Source organism: Culicoides brevitarsis, chromosome 2 (genome assembly GCF_036172545.1).
Source record: "Culicoides brevitarsis isolate CSIRO-B50_1 chromosome 2, AGI_CSIRO_Cbre_v1, whole genome shotgun sequence".
Taxonomy (NCBI): Eukaryota; Metazoa; Arthropoda; class Insecta; order Diptera; family Ceratopogonidae; genus Culicoides; species Culicoides brevitarsis.
The window spans coordinates 2,495,923-2,519,751 of record NC_087086.1 but is presented as its reverse complement, the minus strand read 5'-3'; the positions used below and the strand labels follow the sequence as shown (position 1 = coordinate 2,519,751).

Sequence of the window (23,829 nt, the reverse complement as noted above, 5' to 3'; positions counted from 1 at the left end):
ATGTTTTTTTTTGTTTTTATAAAATTTGTTTATAAACATTGTTATTTATTATTATTAAAAATAAATAAATAAATCGTATCATACATGTTTAATACAAAAAACGCGAATTTAATTAAATATTATATTATATAACAATCATTAGAATATATTTTGCTCCATTTCTTACTTTATCATATATGTTAATAATCATTAATAATAATTATATATTAATTAGTAAATAATTTGAAACGAATTGAATATATAGAAATATATATAATGTTGTATTAATGTGTATATATTTTTATAAGAATAGTACGATTAAATATGTTTTTATTTATTTTTAACATTTGTTTACGTAATAAAAAGTGAAAGGACACGAAATGACTTTATTATATTACACATCCAGATTTCTTTGTTTTTTTTTCTGTTTAAAAAGTATCCGCTGGATTTATACAATTTTATTTGTTTTTAATTATAATTTTCTTTTATTATTATTGTGTATACGTAAGTTAGTCGTGAGTATAATAAGTTTAAGGAATATGCTGCTATTATGTTGAATTCATTAATATTTTACAGTTAACTCCATAAAAATACTGCGTTATGATGATGGAATTTGTCGTTTAGAATTTATTTCTCTATTATTTTTGGATATTATTGTTATTTTTATTTTGGTTCAATGCCTCTGGTTTTTTCTTCAACTTAATTATATTAAATATTTATTATAAACATTCATTAGTAAGAAAAAGTTAACATTTCGTTTTAGAATTTTAAGTTATATATTTTTTGTATTATTTATTATTCTGAGCTTAATTTAATATTTTTTTAAAAAATTACATCAGAGGCTAATGATGATCATTATTTTCACTAAACTAAACTTGCTAATTTTTTTTTTATCTCGGAGAAAGGTTAGGCCTGTTCTGGATCGCTACTTCTAATTTTTTTTTGTCTCTATAGGTAACTTTTTTTTTGTCGTCGTAGAGGTGGGACAATATATATAGTTATGTAGTTAGATAATTGGCCGGAGATGTGAGATTTGCTTGAAAGTACTCTATGAGCTACAGATGATACAAAATTATAAATATAGAAAAGCTTTAGTTTTGTTCTCTTTCGCTTTCAAGGCAACTGACACAAAAAAATTCTTCAAAAAAGTTGCTTTTTTTGTCAAAAATGGATGGAAATTGTGTTTTTTTTTATCGGCATGTTGTTTGCAAGTAGCGATATAAAAGTTTTTCTACATTTCTAAAGTACTAAGAGACAAATCTACGAAATGTTGGGAACCTGTGTGAGTTTTTGGTTCTTCAAGACTTTGGGGTTGTCTTACAAATTTGTGCGAAAATGACAAAAAATATGAGGAAACTAAAATCTATGAGTTTTTGAAAAGTATATTTTAGCTTTTTGAATCAAAAAAGATTAGTTGCTGATTTTAAAAAAGTAAAAAACTTATTTTTTAGGTTGAAATATGAAGTTACGAAGGGCAGAAACGGAATTTGAGGTTATGAGAGGGGGGGGAAATTTTTATTTTTTTAAGAAAACTTTTATTTATTAATTTTTTAATGAATGTATGATACATCAATCGACTTATATTTTAATTTTGCATAAAATGATGTATCATACATGCATAAATAATTAATAAATTTGAATTTTTATCCTAAAAATTAAATATCCCCCCTCCTAACATAACCTCAAAGTTCGTTTTTATCCTTCAAATTTTTCATGATAAAAACGTTAATTTTTACATTTTTATAATAAATTTTAACTTAATCTTTAATTTTAAGACAGCTTTTTGACTAAAACTATACTTTTCAAAAAACCATATGGAAGTCTACGTATGAAAATTGGGACCAATTATTGGTTTCTAATGTTTTTCTTCGCTCATCATGATATTTAATTCAAGTTTTTATGTTATCACATTAAATATTTTTCTCTAATGTCATGTTAGAATTCATTCTTTTTTATCATTAATTAATTTAATTAACTTTTCTAAACCTATTTTTACTATTTTTTTTCAAGTTACAGTATTTTTATGGAGATTTTTTGAAAACTTACCGTGCGCCATTTTTTCGAAAATTAAAATAAAAATAAATTAAAACCAATAAAAATCATAAAAATAATAATCATTTTTTTTATTTGATTTGTCTCATCATCGATCATCATTAATTAATTATTTATAATATTTTTAACAATTTTTTAATATTTTTTCTGTTTAAACAAACCTTAAATTTTTAATTAAAATATAACAACGAAAAAAATAATTAAATTTTTGATTTTTTTTTTAAATATTTAACTTAAAATTAATGGCAAGTGTTTTAAAACTTGTATGAATAGTTGAAAATTTTTGCTGTATTTCATGTTCATGTCTTTATTTTAAAATTATTTTTTTTTATTCTGAATATGAAACACAGAAAAATCAGCACTATTTACAAAATAAAAGTCAAAAAAATGGCTCGACTTTGGGAAAATCCGAAGTGACCATTTTACCAAATTTTTTTAAAAAATTAAAATTATTTTTTTTAGGATTTTTTTAAACAATTCAATGTTAATTATAATTAATTAATAAATTATTTAAATTAAAATAAATAAATATTATTTTTTATTTAAATTATTTTTATAGGAATTTAAAATTAATTTTTTTTTCTATTATTTTTTAATGGTAAATAAATGTCTGTCATTATAAGTCGTTTTCTTTTCATCAAAAAAAGATTCAAACAGCAAATTTTTGTTTTTTTTTTCAAGGGACAACAAGGAAAATGCTCAAAAATTATTTTTTGTTGCGTTTCGTTAGAGAAAAATGATCGCGTTTCATCTGAATTTCCTCATTTTACAAGAAAATTGGTTCTTAAACAACAATTTTTAATATTTTTTTATACAAAAAAGTCAAAAAAGAAAAAGAATTTGAAAAAAATATTTCCTACTTTATACAAAAAGTCATATGAACAAGATAACTTTTGGCTATAATTGCGGATCCATGTGTTTCAAATGATGATTATTGTTGCCTAAATCTTTTTCGCGTTCGCGTTGCAGCAATTCAGCAGCTGCATAATCCATTTCTTCGCTCGTCATGTCGAGCGCTTCCTGCATTTCGCGCGACGTATACCGCACAAAATCGGGATCACAATATTTTCCGAGGCCTTGTTCAACGAGAACCTAAAAAAAATTAATTTTTGTAAAAAATTCTTTAAAAACTTAATTTTTTGAACGACTTACTCGACCAACGAGACTTTCAGCTGAACCAACGATGTCAAAATTCGACGATCGTCGATCCTGTGGACTGCCAGGGGTAGATTGCACTAAACGTTCATTGCCGAAACAGCGATCATCTCCAACGACAGCAACTGTGAAGGGATTAAAAAAGGTAAATTATTATCAAAAATCATTAAAAAAATTAATTTTAAGCCAAAAACATGCAATGTGCAAAAATTTTCATGCTCAAAACAATCAGAAATCGGAAAATTAGGCAAACAAAAGGAAGCTCACATGCGAAATTTTTGTTGTTTCGTTCCAATTCGATTAAAAAAGTGTCGATATTGAATTTTTTTGGTTGTTGGTGAGTGTTTTTGGTAAGTTTTGAATGTTTCTACTTGAAAAAAATATTCTATGGGTCCTTTTTACATTGAAAATTTTAAAAAGTTCATGCAAATTTGACATTTTTGGGCAGATTTTCAACTTTTTCATTCAATATTTACATTTTTTTCAGATTTTAAGAGGATTTCATGAGGAAGATGGCGATTTTGTACACACAAAGTACATTTAAAGAGAGAGATTTATAGATTTACAGTGAGAGAACAATAATTTTACAACATTGGACATCAATTTCGGAAGATTTTTGGGACAGTACCTCGCCCATGGAAGGACGCTCGTTGCTGTTGTCGTCATAAAACGTCTCGTTTGCGATTTGTTGTTGTCGACGACGCAATTGTGTGCAACGATTGCGCATCTGTTGCCGCATCCAAGCTTGTTGTATCCGTGCCTGCCATCGATTCGCTTCCCAAACTGTGAAATTCTCGCGTTTTCTTCGTCTTTTTTGGTTTGCTGCCCGTCGCTGCACTGCAACTAAAACTTTTATTTGGATCGTCATCGGGCGCCGGAGGTTTTTCTGTGCTTGAATCGCCCACGGGAAGAAATCCCGCAACCGCCATTGCTTGTGATTGTGCAATTTTGAGACCGGAAGCGACAACGTGCACATTTGACGTCGTCGTGCCTGCCTTGTAACGTGCATGGGAGTGTGCAGCATGTTTATTTCGGTGATAATTGCGGAATTGTTGTCGTTTCGCGGCAAGAGAGTCGGAAGTTGCGGAAGGCGGCATTACGGTAACTGTCATGGAAGTCATTGTCGTGATGCCCGAACCGTCGGAATCATCGATGGAGTCGTCTGTCGTGTGACTCTCGCTGTTCTTGAGCAACATGCAACCCTTGCGAAGACGTTTTATGTGCGTGGCGTGTGTGTGCGGTTGCTGATAGGAAGTGCTCGGCATGTTCTCGTCAACCTCATCTTCTTCGTCAGCCTCGTTCGCGGTTAAGGTACTGTCATCGTATTGACTTTCTTGGAGACTTTTGCGAAAAATTTTCGGTTATTTACAATTTTACAAGAAAAATTCGAAAAAAATTAGCAAATAGGACCCTTTTTATGGTAATCTGATATGTCTGTGTATGTAAATTTCGTGTGCAAAACTAAAAAGAAACTCCTTCAAGCGTTTTTTTTTCGTAACAATTCACACATAAAAGTCCGAAAACGCATTTCAGTGCAATCTAAATTTTTGTAATTCAATAAAAACTTTAAATTTCAGCGAAATTCTAATAAAAATAAAACATTGTTAGTCAAAATTCATTCACAATTAATAATTAACGGGTGCGCAAATAAATCTTTTTTTAAAAAAAATTAACAAAAAATTCGATTTCGTCATTTTTTGCACCCTTACCGGTGTAATGAGGATGAAGTAAACGATTCCTAAGGTTCTTTTTATTGCTGCAAAAGTTTTTTTCACGTCAGAAATTGTATTTTTAAATGTTGAAAAAAAAAATTTTTTTTTACGGAAAAATTGAAGAAGAGGATTGTCGGGCGTCGTTTTAATAAATTAAGAAATAGTGAAGTGTTTTAAAGAGATTTTTAAGTCGTTTTGAATGTATTTCAAACTTTTTGACTCAAAAAAAAAATATTTTTTATTATTTTTTTTTTTTATTTTTTTTTTAACTTGATCTTAAATTAAATTAAATTAATTTGATTTTAAATTAAAAAACTGATTTTTTTTTTGCAAAAATTGATAATTTTTTTTTAAATATGTTTTCGTTTCATTTAACTTAAAAATAATTTTTTTTTAATTTTTAAAAAGTAAAATTTTTAAAATAAAAAAAAAATAAATAAATAAAAATATTTTAATTATTAATTAAATTAAAAAAATTTTTGAAAAAAATAAATTAAATTTTTAAAACAAATATTTATAAAATTTAAAAAAAAAATGTTTTCAAAAAAAAAAAGTTTTATGTAAATTTAATTTAATTTATGGAAAGGCTTGAAAATTGAAAAAATATAAAAAGTTGATAAAAACGTGAAATATTCATAATTTTGATTTTAATTTTAATTTTTTTTTTTAATTTTTCAAAAAGTTTGAAATAATTTCAGTGCGACTTAAGGAGGAAAAAAAATACTTACTCAAATAACGGCGGATCTTTACTCGCGATTTTCCGCCCGTTGAACAGCGATCTCATCGGAATATTTTCCGATCCGTGTTGCGATTGCTGTTCGAGATACAAACTTCCCGTATCCAATCCGCGATCGCTGCTCGCCTTCAGAGCTGCCAAATTGCCAATTTTCGCAATGTGATTCAGCCCATCGGCGAGCGAATCGGCTGCTGCACTAAATCCATTGTAGGGCATCATCGGGCTCAAATTGTTGCCCATGCGCGGGCTCGTCGAGTTATTGCTACTTGTGGGTTTCGTTCGTGGACGGGATTGATTGCTGCGACGAATGGATGACCAAACGGATCCGAAAAGGGTGTGATTGCGCTGAGATTTGACATTTTTTTTTGTTTTTGCGGAGACAGAAGAAGAGAGAAAGGACGAAAAAGAGAGATAGAGGTAAGGAATTTTCACACGAGGAACAAATTTACTCACTCTATGCATTGGTTCAGGTTCGTCTTCGAGCTCTTCGAGATTTCCGGAGATGGCGCGTTTCAATTCGGGACCTGCTTCGTGCAACGTGCGTAAACCAGCTGCTAACGTAACTGTCGAATTGAAGCCGTCGTCTCGCGATTCGACTTCCTTGCGTTTCTTGAAGCGCCTGAAGTAGTCTTGAATCAAGAATGTCGCGTAAAATTTGCCAACAGTCACTTCGTCATCGACTCCGGGCGGCGGAACAACTTGATCCAACAATTTCGGGGATGTTCTCTTCCAAATTTGCTTGATGATGGCGCGCAATTCGGCATTTGCATCGTCGATGTTGCCCTCAGTTTTGATTTTGAGACTTGTGCGCACGACGGCAAAAAGCGTTGCGTTAAACAACACCGTGCCGTCGGAGTTGAGAGGCATGTTCATGCTCACAAGTCTCTTGCACGCCATCCGATGCGGACAAAGTTTGCCAAAACCGAGGGGCGGTGAGATTTTTCGCAGCAGCGTTACGACATCCAAGTGTTTTATTCGTCCTTTGGCATCGGGATCGTATTCGCTCCATAAACGGATGAACTCGTCAAGATGATGCGGACCAAGAATTGACCAATCGCGTGTCAGATAATCGAAATTATCCATAATAACGGCGACAAATAAATTTATAATCTAAAAAAAAATAAATTTTAGTGAAAATTTCGATTGAAAAAAATTTTGAAAATTTACCAAAAATGAACACAAAACGTAAAACGAGATGAAATACGGATATGCTAATGAACTACCGCACGTTTTTTCGTGAGGCCAATCGTCGGAACGTTCGTCACACAGAACTTCTCCTTCTCGCGGAGCACAAGCCATCATAATATCTTGCCATGCTTCGCCCGTTGCGGATCTGAAAAGCACGAGAACTGCTTGCGGAAACGATTGGAAATTATTATTGCGATGAATTGATGTATCATCGTCTAAGGCAATTTTTCCAAACACCTGAAAATATAAATTTTATTAAAAATTAACATTCAAAATAATTTTATTAAAGTTGGATATCAAAAAAAATAAATAAATAAAATAAAAAAAATTAAAAAAAAAATAAAAATAAATAAAAATTAAAAAAAAATAAAAATTAAAAAAAAAATCAATCGAATTTCTTAAAATAAAATGAAATTTTAAAATAAAAAATATTTTTGAGAAAAAAAAATTTCTTAAAAAAATTAAAATAAATTAAAAATTATAATATTTTGTAAATTTCATTTAAAAAAAATATTTATAAATGACTAAAATAATTTTTTTTTGAAATCCAAAAAAAAAAAAAAAAAAATTTAAGAACATATGTATTTAAATTAAATTAAAATTAAATGAAAATGAAAAAAAACTTTTCTTTAAAACTGATTTTAAAAAATATAAAGTTTAAGTTAATAAAATAAAAATCAATTAAATAATAATTAGTTTAAATAAAATTTTAAATTTAAAATAAAATAAAATTTATTATTAATTATTAAATTAATTTTATATTTATTTAAAATTTTTTTTTCCTCCAAAATTAAGAAAAAAAAATTAATCGAAAACTAACCTGCATTCCAATTACAGCATAAATGAAGAACAGCATAACGATGAGCAACGCGACGTACGGAAGAGCTTGAAATGATTTAATAAAGGTCCACAGCAGCGTTCGGATACCTTCGCCTTTGCTGAGCAACTTTACCAAACGCATAACACGAAAAAGTCGGAAGAAATTGATGGAAATTATGCTCGATCCGGGTTTATGTCCTCCCGTCGCTGCTTGTCCTGCTTCCGCAGCGCGTTTTACTAATCCCGCCATGCTCGAACCCTTTTCTTTGGCATTATCCTCGAGACCCTTACTCACAACTTCGGAGTAAACAATGTCGATGAAGGACCCAAGAACGATGATGAAATCGAAAACGTTCCATGCATCGCCGAAATAATTCTAAAAATTAATTTTTCATGATTTTTTTTTTTTGTTAAATAATAATTTTGAGAGAATTTACCTTAAATCGGAACGCCGCCAGCTTAAAGACAAACTCGAGCGCGAAAACCGCCGTAAAGAACATATTCATAGCATCGAGGATTTCTGTATAGTATTCTGGTTGTCGGAAATATTTCATCGCAAGCGTAATGGTATTTATCATGATCAAGATGAAAATTGTGTACTCAAAGGCTTGCGATGTCACGAACCACCAAACTTTATACTGAATTCGATGCTTTGGGATATATCTCCGTACCGGTTTCGCCTTTAGCGCGAACTCGATGCAATTTCGCTGATTTTTATCGAGATCGCAGTTCTTGTATTCCTGTTCGCCCTCATTTTGGAACGTGACAATAACGAAACCGACGAAGATGTTCACCATGAAGAAGGCAATGATAATGATGTAGATGATGTAATAAGCAGCTACGATGGGTCGGAAGTTGTGAATTGGTCCGCGATCTTCGGCGTTTGAGTCGATCGAGACGTAAAGCAACCTAAAATTACGAGAATTTTAATTTTAATTTTAATAATTTTAATAATTTTAATAATTTTAATAATTTTAATAATTTTAATAATTTTAATAATTTTAATAATTTTAATAATTTTAATAATTTTAATAATTTTAAAAATTTTAATAATTTTAATAATTTTAATAATTTTAATAATTTTAATAATTTCAGATAAAAACTCACGCAGGCCATCCTTCAAAAGTTGAAACAGTGAAAAGTGTCAACATAGCTTTCGCTACATCATCAAAATGGAAAATATATCGTTCCCATTCTCTTTCCTGCAACTTCGGCTTGTCAATATTTCCATCCTCGAAGATCATATACGTTCCTTGACACTCTTCTTCCGTCATTTTTGATCCGTCAGTGCACATGAAGAACTTTCCCTGATGAGCATTTTATAAAAAAAAAATGATTAATATTTTGAAAAATTAAAAAAAAATCTTAAAAATATCAAAAAATCAAAAATATACAAAAATAAGCATTTCACGCAAAAAAAAAACTTAAAAATCAACTTTTGGGTGGTTTTGTACGTCCTACGGTACGTTTTCATTACTTTTGAATTGCAGGAAATGAACTTGAGTGATATTAGTGAGTGAAAAATATTGAATGTTCACACATTTTTTTTTTTTTTTGTTTGAAATTGAAGCGAAAGCTGTTGGTTAAATTGAAATAAAGCAAAATTCAAATCAAATTCAAACTGAAAAAAAAAACTAAAGCTTGAAAGCATTTTTGGTGCGATTTTGCGATTTGTGTGACATTTTGTGCTCTTCTAACTCTAAAGATATCCAGAAAGATTTTTTTTGAGCGATTTTTCCTGCCAATCTCAGAAATCAGTCCTAACCGTTAAATTTTTTTCGTACGCCAATTAACCGAATAAATTTAAAAAAAAGATCGATCGACGGTTAATTAAATTTTTAAGAGAGAAAAATGGATTTTTAGCAGTAATTACCTTGAATAACTGTACTCCAATGACTGCGAACATAAATTGTAGTAGATAGGTAACCAACATAATGTTGCCAATTGTCTTGATAGCAACAATCACACACTTTACTACATACTGTTTGAATAATTTTTTTTTGTACAGTTTTGGAAAGTTTTAGCATTTTTTTTTATTTTAGCAGCGGGCGTTTTATTTTTTATTTTTATCGGGGACGGGATTTGATGATTTTTGAGAGTTAAAAGCGAAGTGATATTTTTTTTTATATGGAAAAAAGAGAGATAAATATAGAAAAGAAAACATTTTTTGGTTAAAAATAAGGAAGAAAATTGTTTCACACTAAAAAAAAAATAATTTTTTTTGGTCTCTTCATTGATTGAAAATTGCCTGAAAAAAGCAAATTTGGTTGATTTTTCGGAAAAAAAATTTCGTTTTTCATGATAAAATGCAGGGGCTTAGCTTATTTAGCTGGTTTTCTCGTCGATTTATTTTAATGTTAATTATTTTTTTTTTCTTGTTAGTTGGCAAGCTCGAGGCAAAAAAGCAATTTTAGTAACAAACCAGGCGTTTGCATCATACAAAAATTCGCAATATCGCTAATTCAATTTTTGAGACGAATGAAATTGATAAAATAATTTCCTTCTGCTTATTCAAAATTATTTGGCCCTCTCGTGGCGAGTTTTGAAAGTTTTACGATTTTCAAAGATTCTTTTTCGTTTAATTTTCTAACTTTTTCTGATTTTTGCTTAAAAAAATATTTTTTTTTATTAAATTTTACCTATTTAAAAATTTATTAACATATGAAAAAAATTATTTTTTATTGATTAAAAAAATTTGCTTTTTAAATCACTCAAATTTTATTTTTTTTATAAAATTTTCAACTTTTATGATTTTTGTTTAAAAAAAATAAATTGTGTCTTAAAATTGATCAAAAATTTATTTTGAATTAATGAATTTATTAAAAAAATTATATTAAAAAACACTTAAATATTATTTTTTGATAAAATTTTAACTTTTTTTATTTTTTAAAATACAAAATTTTATTTTTTGTTTATTTTTTTTTTTAAATATTTGAATTTTTATTTAAAATAAATTAATTTTCGTGTCAAAATTACTTCAAATTTATTAAACTTAATATAAAAAATTTCTCTAAAAAATTTAAAATTTCAGAAATTCAATCTGTCTCGTCTTCAATTAACATCCACAAACAACTCTCAAGAGTGTAAATTTACAGAAATCTTACGAAAAACCACAAAATCTCACCGCAAAACAAATCTTCATTCATTGCAATTAACAAAATATTTGTATCTCCTGTATCATTTTTCACTTGAAGACGCTTCAAAAGTTTCGAAAATGTTCAATGAAAGGTGTAATTAAATGAAATATCACACGGACAGTGAATGACACAAATTGCTACAACGCCGAGACACAGTGCGGTTTTCTAGCGGTAACTCGTAATTTGACGATGATTTATTGTCATGTTTGCTCATTTTGTGGCTGAAACTTAATTTATTAGCAAATACTGAATAATGATTATTAGTGAAAAAAAACACACACACGCTCAAAATACTTGTGAAGTTGTGAAGAAGTGCTTGTGAGTCAAAGAAAAAAAAATTAACACACGTCACACGCGGGAACACACAGCAAGTTGCAATTTTTAGTGCAGAAATTTGCTTGCTCGGCTCGACGATTTTACGTTTTTTTTTTTGGTTTGGTTTTTGTTGGTAAAATGTCCTACCTTGTACAATTGTACTCCAATTACGGCAAACATGAATTGTAGAAGACATGTTACAAGTACAATATTTCCGATTGTTTTTACAGCAACTATTACACACTGCACTACATGCTGTTTTGATTGAATAAACAAAAAATTGTTTGTTGTCGATTTTTTTTTTTGGGTTTTTGTTGATTTTGTAAAAACAAAAGTGAATTTTAAATTTTTGGGTTTTGCATTTTTTGGCGGGAAATCATGTTAATTTTGACGAAACTGAAGTCGATCTTATTATTTTTTTTTATTTTTTTTAAACAAGATTTTAATTTTAAATTTTTTTTTAAATTGCACAATGATAATTTTGAGGTTATGTTTAATGAAACACGTGTTAGAGAGTAAAAACATAACCTCAATTTTTTTAAAAAACTAATTTTGAATGATTTTTATTAAAGTGACTTTCAATTATTTGAAATCAAACATTAATACCTATATTTAAATTTTTAACTCTAAAAGCTTAAAATTAATTTTTTTTTATTTTTTTTTATTTTACTTTTTTTTAATTAATTTTTTTATTCAATTTTAAATTAATTTTTAATTAACATTTTTGTGCAATTTTGAGGTTATGTTTTATAAAACACGTGTTTTTAAGTAAAAAACATAACTTAAATTTAATAAAAAAAAATTGACTGATCAAAATTATTTTTTATATATTAAAAAATATTTTTTTTTTAGATTTTTATTTTATGAGTCTAAATTTTTTTTTTTTAATTATTTTATGAGTTTTTATATATATTAAAATAAATTAAATTGAATTCATTTTTTTTTTAATTTAATTTTTTATTAATAATTTTTTAATCAATTATTTTTTAACTTTTATATTTTTTTTTAGTTTATCGAATTTTAATATTTTTTTTTGTTATCAAAAATTTCGTCAAAAGTAACATTTTTTCCATATCCAACTATAATTCAATTCAATTCCGAATCGTAAAAAATATAATAGAATGATGTGAAAAAGTTCAAATAATAAAGAAATAAATAAATAAAAGTGCCGTGTGTTTATCATTCAGAAAAGAAAGAAATAAAAAAATTAAAATCGTGTCTATTCTAATTCGAAGCGAATTCCTTCTATAAAAAAGATAAAGAAAAAAATCTTCGATCCAAAAAAAATAAGTGAAAAAAAAATAAATAAATAAAAATTGAAATAATAATAATAAAGAAACATTGCAATTAGACAGTGATGTGATTTTTTTTGTTTTCTATCTAACATTGCGTGACACAGAGCTCTTTTAATAAATATTTTTTTTTTTTGTGTTTTAGAATTTTTTTTCAGCCCCTGCATTTTTATTTTTTAAGTTGACACCTGAAAACGTGACTAATTCTTTGTTTTTCTCTAAATTTTCATGAATTTTCTTATTTTTCAGAGTTTCAATGGAAAAAATAAACATTACCTTTAAGCCTTTGGCACGATTGATGGCACGCAGCGGACGTAAAACTCTCAGCACACGAAGAATTTTTACGACTGAAATTGCGCTTGAACTAAAATTTAAGAGAAATTTTTATAAAAATTGAATTTTTAAAGAAATTTCATAAAACTTACCTTGAAAAAATGGAAATCAACGACACACAAACAACCAACAAGTCGAGTAAATTGAACGCCGAACGACAAAAAGCTCCTTTGTGCAAGACAAATCCGTAAGAAATGACCTTCAAGAGCAGCTCAATGGTGAAAATCGTCGTGAAAAAGTAATCAAAGTAGTTTAGGATCTAAAAAAATTAAAGGAAAAAATTAATTTTTATTTAAAAAAAAAATTAAAACGAGATTTTTCTAAATTTATTCTAAAAATTCTCTATGGGATGGTTAATTTACAGCTAATATTGCGGTGCGTTCTACTTTTATTTTCTTCTAACGCTCGTTTTTTCTTCGTTTTTCAGGGAAATTGTTAGTTATTAGAAGCGCAACAAGTAAAACATGCTTCGAAGGTTGCAGACTCATGGGAAAATAATTCTCGGGTACGGAAAAAAATAATTAGAAGTTACTAACATTGTCTCGTTTGTGACGGAAGTAGATGTTAGAAGAGGCGTGAGACATAGAAACGCAGAAAAAATGTTAAACGTGGAGAAAAAAGTTCTTTTGTTAGAAACATTAACAAAGGTTGCCCAAAGGGATTTTAAAAAATCTTGTTTTTTTCTGAAGAAAAATGAAGTAAGTTTAAAGTTTTAGGATTTGAGCGCATTTTTTAATAATTTTGTATTTTTTAGGTTCAAAATTGCTTAAATTTGAAGATTTTTAATCTTGGATGTTAAAAAATTAGCAATTGATTGATAATAAAACATATAATTTTCACGTTGAGCTTCATAAAATTTAATTAAATTAAAAAAATTTAAGGTAAATTGTTTCAAATAAGTAATTTTTCTCAATTGAAGGGGTTTGAAGGTCTAAAATTTTCAAAAAATTAAATAATAATTAATTTTTTTTGCTGAAAAATATTAAGTTTCTTAATTATTTATTTCAGAAGGATCCGAAAATGAACTTGAGAAGCAACTTTGTAGAAAAAATACATGGAAAAGTATTTTTTAGTCGCAAAAAAATCAGAATTTATCAAAAACTCGTTCAAGAAGCTGTTAAAGTGCTATTAATGTCTAAAAATTTTCATTTTTTATATTAGAAGGACCTAATATTAACCAAAAAATTATGTAAGAAGCCTCTAAAAAGCTACTTTGCTCCTAAAAATGTCTTAAATTCATCAAATTTTCTTCCGGAAGGATTAAAAATCTACTAAAAACTAAGTTAAAAGCCTCTAAAAAGCTCTTTTCTATCTAAAATTTAATTTTTTTCTACAATTTGCACTGAAAATTCTTCATTATGTGAAAAATCTATCATCATGTGAGCTAATTTACTATTTTCCGTCATCCGTATCTGCCAAGCCGACATAAAATCGTATCGCAACGCACGATTCAGGTAATTATAACAAAACACAAACAAGTAATTTAAACTTTCTATGAGCTATTTTAATGCAAGAGAGACAACTATTTAGAAAAAGGAGGACAGAGACAGTTGGTGATGACATGACAGGGGACATATGAGACAACAAACACAGGAAAGGAGTTTAAATGAAGAGAAATGGAGAGACAGAGGACAGAAACAACCAGAAGGAGATTAGTTTTTATCACAGATGCAAAAATTTGATTAAAACAAATGACTTGTGGGATCATTTTACGTTCGTTCGGTTTTTTTGTTCGCAACAACAACATCAACTACTTCTAGAATTCGAATTTAAAGTCTACATTTGGACGTGCTTTGCTTGGAAGACATTGATTTACTTACATCCTGTGTCTGTTCCCGAACAGATTTGATGAACGCGCGATTAGTTGTTAGTTTTGGGGTAAAAAATTTGTATATTTTTAGTCAAGAAAAGGCAAAAAATCACCCCAAAAACTTGTTTTTGTCACCGTAACTCGTAACTTAAACACAAATTTTTGTCTTTTTCAGTACAAAACTTACCAGATTCCTCTCCGAGTTCGCATTTAGCGGGTCCTCAGCTGCCAACATGGCAGACGAGAACATGATGCACAGCAAAATCATGTTGCCGAAGACACTGTGATTGCACAGCCAGTGACAAAAAACGCGAAAACTGAAAAATTTTCAAGAAAATCGATTAAAAATTTATCAAAAATTACTTTTAAAGTCATCTGAAAATGCAATTTTTTTTTATATAGACACGCAACTACAACTAAAAAATTTTTTTCTATGATTCGGATGCAAGTTTAATTTTTTTTTGTTTTCTACTTTTCAAACCACAGAGAAGACTTCAAGATTTCTACAAAAAAAAAAAAATAATAAAAAAATTACGATGCAACTTACGACAAATTTTGTGCAAACTACAAAATATGTACATTCGACAAAAAAAAAATTACAGTGAAGATTTATAAAAATATAAAAAGTGAAGAAGAAAAAAAAAATAAAGAAGATTACGAAAATCAAACAGTCAAAGTGAATCAAAAAAAGGAAGGAAAATCAGAAGAATTCATGGAAGAGAAATTTTTCCTTTTGAAAAATTTGCTTTGAAAGTTTCTACGAAAGAAAAGTGGCTTACATCTACAGAGAAGTTTTATTTTATTTATTACACATTATTGGTAGAAATAGTTTGAAATATTTGAGAAGTAAGTCGAAGAAAAAAAAAAGTTTTTTTTTGTTGAGAAATTTTGTTTGCGAAATGAAGATTTTAAGCCACATCAATCAAAAATCAATGCAGAGTGCAGAATATTTTTAACTTGAAGTCGATTTTAAATCAGAAATTGTTGCTGGAATTGATTTCTTATGCCATACGAAATTAATTTTGAGGTCATTCAATGAACTTTTGTTCTATAAAAAGTGAAAATGAAGTAAAATTTTTACTTAATAATTTAATTTTAATTTTTTTATAGTAATTTTTTTTAATTAAAATTTAAATAAAATTAATAAAATTTAATTAAAATTAATTTTTTATGTAAAAAAATCATTTAAAAATTTTACTACAATTTTACTTTATATAAACAAAAATTCCTTTAAATGCCTAAGATCTTCAATTTTATTCACAAAAAAAAATTTTTTTTTCATGAAATTATCCAATTTTCGAATTTCTTGAACTCTTTTCTTACAAAATCTCGTCTAATTGGTCATTCTTCAAAGCTTGAACTCATTTCTTTGCTATTTTCAAGCATTACTATTCTATGAAAATATTTTATTTTTATTTTATAACGAATGCCTTGCGGTAAGTAGATGCTCATTGCTTACATTTCTATTCTATAAAATTCTATATAAAAATATCTAAAAAGTGCTTTGCTCTCAAATGTTGTTTTTTGTATGATTTTATGAGAAAATTTTTTAATTTGTTTTTTTTTATTAAAAATATTTTTTTAACAATAAAAAAAAATAAATATTAAAAAAAAATGTTTTTTTTTTAATTTTTAATTTTTTCTAACAAATTTTGTAAAAATAAATTTTAATTGAAAAAAAAATAAAAATTTAATTTTAAGCCCAAACATTTTTTTTAAATGTAATTTTTTCTGCAATTTAAAAAAATAAAATTTTATTTAATAATGTTTGAAATTTTTTTTTAAATATTAATTTTTACCAAAACAATTTTTTTTTTAATTTTAAAATTTATTTTTTATTTAATTTTTTTTTTAATTATTTTTTCAGACAAAATTTTAAAAAAATAATTTTTCTGACAAGTTTTTGAAAAAATTTATATTTATTTTTTTTTATTTTTTAATTCTAAAATTTTTAAACAAATTATTGAAAAATATTTAAAAATTTAATTTTAAGATTTTAAACTAAAAATTTTTTAAAAAATAAAATTTTCTCATAAATTCATAGCTATGCATGTGCTTGCAAGGGATCAAGGGAAATGTTACAGTATATTTATTTATTTATTTAAAAAAGTAAGCTCAGATTGCCAATTATTTGAATTTAAATTCATCTAAGAGTTAAAAAGGGGACTTTAATCTGAATTTAATGATTTTTTTTATTTGTTGGAATTTTTTCGTGTTTTGTGCATTTTTGCATGGCAGCTAACGACATCACGACACGACAATTCAACAGTTATTAAATATTTACGCAAAAAAAAAACATTTATAAAGAGTTATGAAAACGCATTCGCTGTTTCTTTGTTTTGTGGTTTTTTTTTTGTTTGCGATGGAATCGATGTTTTTTCGAACCAATCATGAAAATAAATAAATATTTAAAAATAATAATTAAATAAATAAAATTAACGTAAAAATTTTTTCCATCGAAAAAAACAACAACAACTAAAAAAAATTGTGTTTGTGTGTTTTTTTGTTGAACATTCATCATTCAAAGTTAATATTTTTGTTTCCAAAACAAAAAAAAAAGACAATCACTAAATATTTATGGTTTACACAGAGAAAAGAGACAACTTTTTGTCACCTGTTTGTTTGATTAAAGACGAAGCACGAATTCACCGGCGGAATGGGGATGATTTTTGTCGGCTTTGCCGTGTGCGAAGTAGAAGCGCGACGCGGGCAAGCCGACATCACATTTCCATCTTCATCTAAATAGACTTTTTTTTTCGATTTTTTTTGTGGCGAATTTTTTTTTTAATGAATGAACGATTTTTTTTGAATGTGAATGATTTTCGTGTGTAAAGTGTGTAAAAAGTGTCAGATTTTCAGTGAAAAATGAGTGAAAATGGAAGAAAAATGAAGAAGAAAAAAAAATTATCAGTAAATGCGCTTTGAGGGAACATTTCACTTTGAACTTAGCGTTACGTGGCTTTGCTGATTGCTGCAATTGCGTGACGAATTTCTAAAGTTTGAATTTGAAAAAGTTTAAAAATAGGTTTTGAGACAAGACAGACGACAAATTTGTGATAAAAATACTTAAAAAATGTCTAAAAGTTACGACTAAATATGAAAAAAAATGGAAAAAGTGAGGAAAAGTTTGATAAAATTTGAAATACGGAATAAAAAGTTGATCGCTAAGAGGAAAAGTGAATGTTCCGTGTGAAATTTACCTGTTGGTTTGGGAAAATAGGAAGAAAGATGTCCCTTTCGGAATCGGTTTCTTCGTATTTTTGATACTAATTTCCGACATGCGACGAGGTCGAGCGGAAACAGGTTCGTGTTCGTTCGCATCTTCGTTATAGTCGTCCTCCTCATCCGACAAGACCTCTTCTCCCATGTCTTCGTCGTCGGGATGCTCACCTTCGCCGTCTTCGTAACCTTCATCCATGCCGTCGATTTGCACTTTTGTGTCGTAATCTTCGTCAGATCTAAAAAAAATTGAAATTTTTTAGAAAAAAATCAAAAATTTAGAAAATTATTTAAAGAAAATTTTATGAAAAAATTATTCAAAAATTAAAAAATTATTTAAACAAATTTTCCAAAAATTTGAAATAAAAATAAAAAATTTTCGAATTTCATGACAAAAATTCAAAATTTTACTTACAAATGTTCCCCTTCGAGCATCTCTGCACCTTCAACAGGCGTCGGACTATGAGATTTTTGCGCACCTTCCTCTTCTTCGTCTGTTTTCTCGACTTCCGTTAACGAATCAGCATCTGCCAAGTTATCGACAGCGATAGCCAAGAAGACATTCAGCAAGATATCTACATTTTCAAGAACTTCTTTTAAGATTTCTTCAAAAAAAATTTAAAAAATTTACTTACAGTTACCACAAATAAACAAAATAATGAAATAAATACAGGCAATAATGCCAATTGACGCAACTCCTCCATAAGCGCGGATGCCATCGTACATCACGACGTTCCAATCTTCACCCGTGAGGATCTAAAATTGAGTTAAAAGTTGATTTTTTTATTTTCTTTTTAAATTTTAGGAAATTTACCTGAAACACTGTCAGCAAACTCTGCCAAAAACTATCAAAATTATGTCGAGGCTTGTCAACGAGCGGATTAAAGTTGAACTTTCCGCCAAAAACTTGCATTCCGAGCAAGGCAAATATCACAATGAACAAGAACAGAAGGAGCAAAAGTGACGCAATTGATTGAATTGAGTTTAACAGTGATGCGACTAAATTTGACAGAGAGCGCCAATATCTGAAAGTAAAAAAAAAAAAATTTTTAAATAAAAAAAAAATTCAATTATTTTTTTTTCGAATTAAAAAAAAAAAAAATAATTTTTAATTTAATTTTTAAATATTTTAATTAATTTATTTTTATAATTATTTTTATAATTTTTTTTATTAATTTATTTTTGATTTTTTTTTATTTTTTTAGATTTTTTTTTAATCAAATTTTAATTAATTTATTTTTGAATAAATTATTTTTAATTTTTTTTTTAATTTGTTTTTTAAAATTTTATTTTTTTTCAGAAAAAATAAACTTACTTTGTAACTTTGAAGACTCTCAGTAAACGAACGCAACGCAACACAGAAACGCCCAACGGAGGCATAACTTTTGTGTGCGTGAGAACCATTTCTCCGATACTTCCGATGACGACGAAGCAATCAAATCGATTGAAAAGTGACACGAAATACCCCTGAAAGCCCAAACTGTACATTTTCAGGATCATTTCCATCGTAAAAAGTGCCACGAAGAACATGTTCGTGTATTCTTGGAAGTCATCGAGCCACGGAGGCTGTTTGTAATGCTCTGTCGCAAGCACACCCGTATTCAAGAAGACCAGAACGATAATTAACCAATAAAAGGCTTGCGATTTGACGGCACGTCGACATCCGCGTCGCATTCGGCGATTCAGACGATCCATGTCTTTTTTCTTGCGTGCAAACCACGATTCTTGCACAGTTTCTGTCTCCTCGCCAATTTGCTCGGAAGAATCGAGCTCATTAACTTGCTTCTTGTTGCCATCTTGCATCACGGGATTCTCGTTTTCGGGTTCGATGACTTCAGCTTGCGTGATCCAATCGAGATAGCCGCGAAGATCTTCCTCGATTTGTTGTTTTTCGCGTAATTTTTGGAAGTCACCGCGATTTTTGGCTTTCGTACGTTCTTTGGAGAACTCGCCGGACAACACACCGAGAATTAAGTTCATGACGAAAAATGCGCCCAAAATAACCATTGAAACGAAGTATATCCATTGCCAAGTTGTTCCCATGGCGTCTTGGATCTGAAAATTAAAAAAATATATTTGTGTTAAAAATTTTTAAATTTTCATGTTAAAATTTTTTTTTAATTTTTTAAAAAAAATTTTTAAAATTTTTAATGAATTTTTTAAATTTAAATTTATTTAATTAAATTTATTTTATTTTTTTTTTCTTTTAATATTTTTTATAATTTATTCAAAAGATATATTTTTTGATTTTTTTTTAATTTTATTTTTTTCCAAATTTTCATGTTTTGTTCAAAAGAATAAATTTTAAAATTTATATAAATTTTTCAAATTATTAAATCAAAATTTTTTTATTAATTAATAAAAAATATTTTTTTTTTTTTAATTCAAAATTTTAATATTTCTTCAAAAAAATTAATTTGTATGAATTAATTTTTTTTTTAAATTTTATTTATTTATTTAACTTAATCTAATTTTTTTTTATTTATTAATATTTTCAAATATTTATTTATTTTTTTTAATATTATTTTTTTCAAAAATATATTCTTTAAGATTTAAATTAAATTTTTTTTTATTTTAAATTTAAAAGATTAATTTTTTATTTTTATTTAATTTAATTAATTAATTAATTTTTTTTTTATTTTTTTGATTTTCAGATTTTTTAAAAATTCTTTAAAAAATAAAATTTTAAATTTAAAGTTTTTTAGTTAAAAAAGAAACTTACATAATATAACATATCAGTCCATCCCTCAAGCGTAATGCATTGAAAGACCGTCAACATCGCCAAACCAAAATTATCGAAATTCGTGATGCCAAAATTCGGTCCTTCCCAATACATTTTGCACACTTCGCCTTCGTTGCAGGAATATGCGCCGCCACACGGATTCGGATCGTCTACCAACTCGTCAGTATCGATCGTGAAGCACGCTTTATGCAATTTGCCCGAAAACAACTCCAGCCCAATAATGGCATAAATGATAATGACAAAAATAACGAGCAGAGCGATGTGTAACAAAGGCACCATGGCACGTAAAATTGAATTTAGAACAACTTGTAAACTAGGTACACCGGAAACTAATCGGAGGGGACGCAACACACGGAACGCTCGGAGCGCCTTCACGTCGAAACCCTCCTTCATGAGGTTCGAAAGCGCCGTACTGAGCATGCTGCGAACAAAAAAAAAAATTTTTTAGACTTCATTTAAGGTAAAAATTTTGAATGTTTCTTACCCAATCACGACAATCGTAAAATCGAGAAAATTCCATGTGTTCCGCAGATACGCACCTTGATGCATTACAAAGCCATACGCTATAATTTTCATAATACATTCCGCTGTGAATATCACTAAAAATATATATTCTATTTTTTCCTGTAAAAAAAAAAAATTGGAGAAAATGAAGAAAAATGTTTAATTTGTTCATTTAACTACGAAAAAAGAATCCAATCATTGCGACGAGAAAGACACATTCCGAGATGATGAAGCGGGCTTAAAAATACATTTTTTTTCGCAGAAATTACAGAAAAAAATTGATTTATGCCATCATCCTCTTATTTGTGTGGCGACGTCATGTGCATTCACTCTGTAATAAATTAAATGCTCTCTCAACTTTTATGAGCTTGATAAGTTGAAAACAAGTCGAGAATAAAGGCAAAGGCAATTATAGAAAATGTTTTCCTTTGTTTAAAGATTTTTTTTCATTAAAAAAGAAAAAAATAATTTTTAAAAATTTTGAGCAAATTAAATTTTTAAAATTTTTTATGAAATTTAAATTTTCATATTTTACATTTTTTTTTATTTTTTTGAATTTTAATGTTTTTAAAAAATTTTTATATATTTTTAAAAAAAGTTTAATTATTGAAAATTTTTTATTATTTAAATTTTTAAATTAAAATATTTAAAATTTTTATTAATTTATTATTATTAAAAAAAATTATTTGAAATATTTTTTAACAAAATAAATTTTTTTATATATGTACGTATTTTAACTTTTTTAAAAATTTTAATGAATTTTAAATTCCTCATATTTTACATAAATTTTTTAAATTTATTTTTTCATACATTATTATTTTTATAATTAGTATTATAAAAAAATTAAAATTAATTATTTAAAAATTAAAAATATGAAATTTTTTTTTCAAAAAATATTATAAATAAAAAATTATTTTTTTTAAAATTTTAAATGATTAAATTTAAAAATATTTAATGTATCAAAATTATGTAAAAAAAAATTTAAATTAAAATGAATAAAAAAAAATAATAAAATTGAAAAAAAAAAAATGAATGAAAAGAGATGAAAAGTTTTAAATATTTGAAAGTTTTTGAAAAATTTTTAAACCTTCCAATTATTTAAAATTTAAATATTTTTTTCTTAATTAAAATTTTCGAAAAAAAATAAGTTTAGAAAGTGAAAAATTTTCACACATTGAAATGACCTTTTGTTTTTTTAGCTCGCAATTGAGGAAAGAAATCGATAACGCAGCGGAAATAATAAAGGATTCAATTGGATTGAACGTCGTCGCTGGATAAAATTCAAACGTGCGATAAAAAAAAGTATTTTTCATCATTAGTTTGTTTGTAATTGCTCCATCTTTCATCTTTTTTCGTGCTTTTAATGGACTTAAAAGATTGATTCATGTGTTTACTTGTGTCTCAATCGCAATTCTTGGATTAAAAAGTTGAGATAAAAAAAATTGAAGCTTACCAAATGTGCATTTGTTTGATTCGAGTCACTGTTTGGATATGGAGTAAAAACCGCTAAGGCAACACAATTGGCGAAAATTGTCAGCAAAATGAGATACTCGAAGGGTTTCCATTCCACGATGGCGATGCATAACTTCCTAATGGGATTTTTGAGTGTGAGACAAAATAACGCGCGTTGCGGGCGATCAGGCTGGGGTTTTCCGCCGCGTCGCACAGGACGTTTGGGAGCTGTTGGCGCGGGAACGCCAACTGTGCTTCCGGGCGTTTTGGGTTCGCCTCCGCTGATGCCCGACGCTCCGCCATTTATGTTCGTTTGGGCAGCTGCCGATAACGCAGCTACCTCGGGAGTTGCCGCTGTACTCATGACTGTCGTTATGTTGAGCGTCGTCTGCCATACATCGGAGAGGGAATGCCGTCGATTCCGACGAAAAAAACTACCGCTAGATTTTTTAGTCTTCTTACTGCCGCCGTTGGCTCCGAATGTCGCCTTACAACTCGACGATTTCTTATTTTTCTTCTTTGTGTTTGGTGTCTCGACGACAACGACGTTTGATTCGCCAACGACTTCACCGCTATTTTTCTCTTCCTTATTACTATTGTTATTGTTACTTGTTTCCGTACAAAGGTTAGAATTAAAGTTGCTGCTCTTATTATCTGAGTTTGTCTGAAGCTCCTCTTCGTGCTCCGCCGGTTCTTCGACAAATTCTTCGCCTAAGTCACTACAACTACTTTGCTCGCCGAGAACTTCCTCACGAACGGATGCTAATTCCGCGCACGGGCTAATTGGCGACGAGGGAGGCGGCAAATTTCGACTATTGTTTGTGTGATGTCGCTCGTGAAGCAAATGATCCTCTTCCGGATCCGAATCTCGACGTGATTGTTGGCTTTGCTGCTGACTTTGTGAGTGAGGAGCGTCTTCACGCCCATGGTCCCCTGAAAGAAAAAAGAAAAAAATCAATTAAAATTAATCCAAACCAAGCAAATTTATAAAAAATTTCACATTTTTTCCTTCAAAAAACTGTAAAAACGGCAAAAATCGTAAACAAAAACATTTTTTCTTATCGACGAATGTTTGATCAATTCCAATTTTTTTACGTCTTATCATAAGTCAAGTTCGCGTGACAAATTACAGTTAATAAATAACTCGGAAAAGAGATATTTTTTTGCTATTTTTGTACGTTGCGTACTTTTTTTAAACCATAAATGGACAAATAATGCCAAAAATGCTCCAGCTGTGTCGCCAATAGTAACTTCGGTTGATTTAAAAAAAAATATATAAAGAGACGTCGCTATAATAAAGTTGAATCTAATTTAGTCTATTGTTCTTTTACAGACTACCTGTTGCATGTTGCGAGCACGAAACTCTTTGTTGTTCGCTCACAC

At 28.2% G+C, this 23,829-nt stretch overlaps 1 protein-coding gene across 1 annotated transcript in view; it reads right to left on the bottom strand.

Annotated features, from left to right (window-relative positions):
- Positions 1-2,757: 2,757 nt before the first annotated feature.
- The window catches only part of LOC134829459 (muscle calcium channel subunit alpha-1), a 55,710-nt gene continuing 34,638 nt past the window's right edge, over positions 2,758-23,829 (bottom strand). Inside the window, exons 2-22 of the mRNA XM_063842528.1 lie at positions 22,448-23,379; positions 20,975-21,114; positions 20,470-20,911; positions 19,063-19,802; positions 18,562-18,772; positions 18,383-18,503; positions 18,163-18,322; positions 17,729-17,986; positions 14,707-14,845; positions 12,811-12,977; positions 12,662-12,749; positions 9,515-9,622; positions 8,749-8,948; positions 8,079-8,550; positions 7,643-8,017; positions 6,802-7,059; positions 6,088-6,744; positions 5,627-5,979; positions 4,896-4,942; positions 3,184-3,311; positions 2,758-3,123 (exon numbers count right to left, since the gene is read on the bottom strand). Coding sequence (XP_063698598.1) covers positions 2,929-3,123; positions 3,184-3,311; positions 4,896-4,942; positions 5,627-5,979; positions 6,088-6,744; positions 6,802-7,059; positions 7,643-8,017; positions 8,079-8,550; positions 8,749-8,948; positions 9,515-9,622; positions 12,662-12,749; positions 12,811-12,977; positions 14,707-14,845; positions 17,729-17,986; positions 18,163-18,322; positions 18,383-18,503; positions 18,562-18,772; positions 19,063-19,802; positions 20,470-20,911; positions 20,975-21,114; positions 22,448-23,379 — 6,191 coding nt within the window. The 3' untranslated portion in view covers positions 2,758-2,928. The remainder of the gene's footprint in view (positions 3,124-3,183; positions 3,312-4,895; positions 4,943-5,626; positions 5,980-6,087; positions 6,745-6,801; positions 7,060-7,642; positions 8,018-8,078; positions 8,551-8,748; positions 8,949-9,514; positions 9,623-12,661; positions 12,750-12,810; positions 12,978-14,706; positions 14,846-17,728; positions 17,987-18,162; positions 18,323-18,382; positions 18,504-18,561; positions 18,773-19,062; positions 19,803-20,469; positions 20,912-20,974; positions 21,115-22,447; positions 23,380-23,829) is intronic.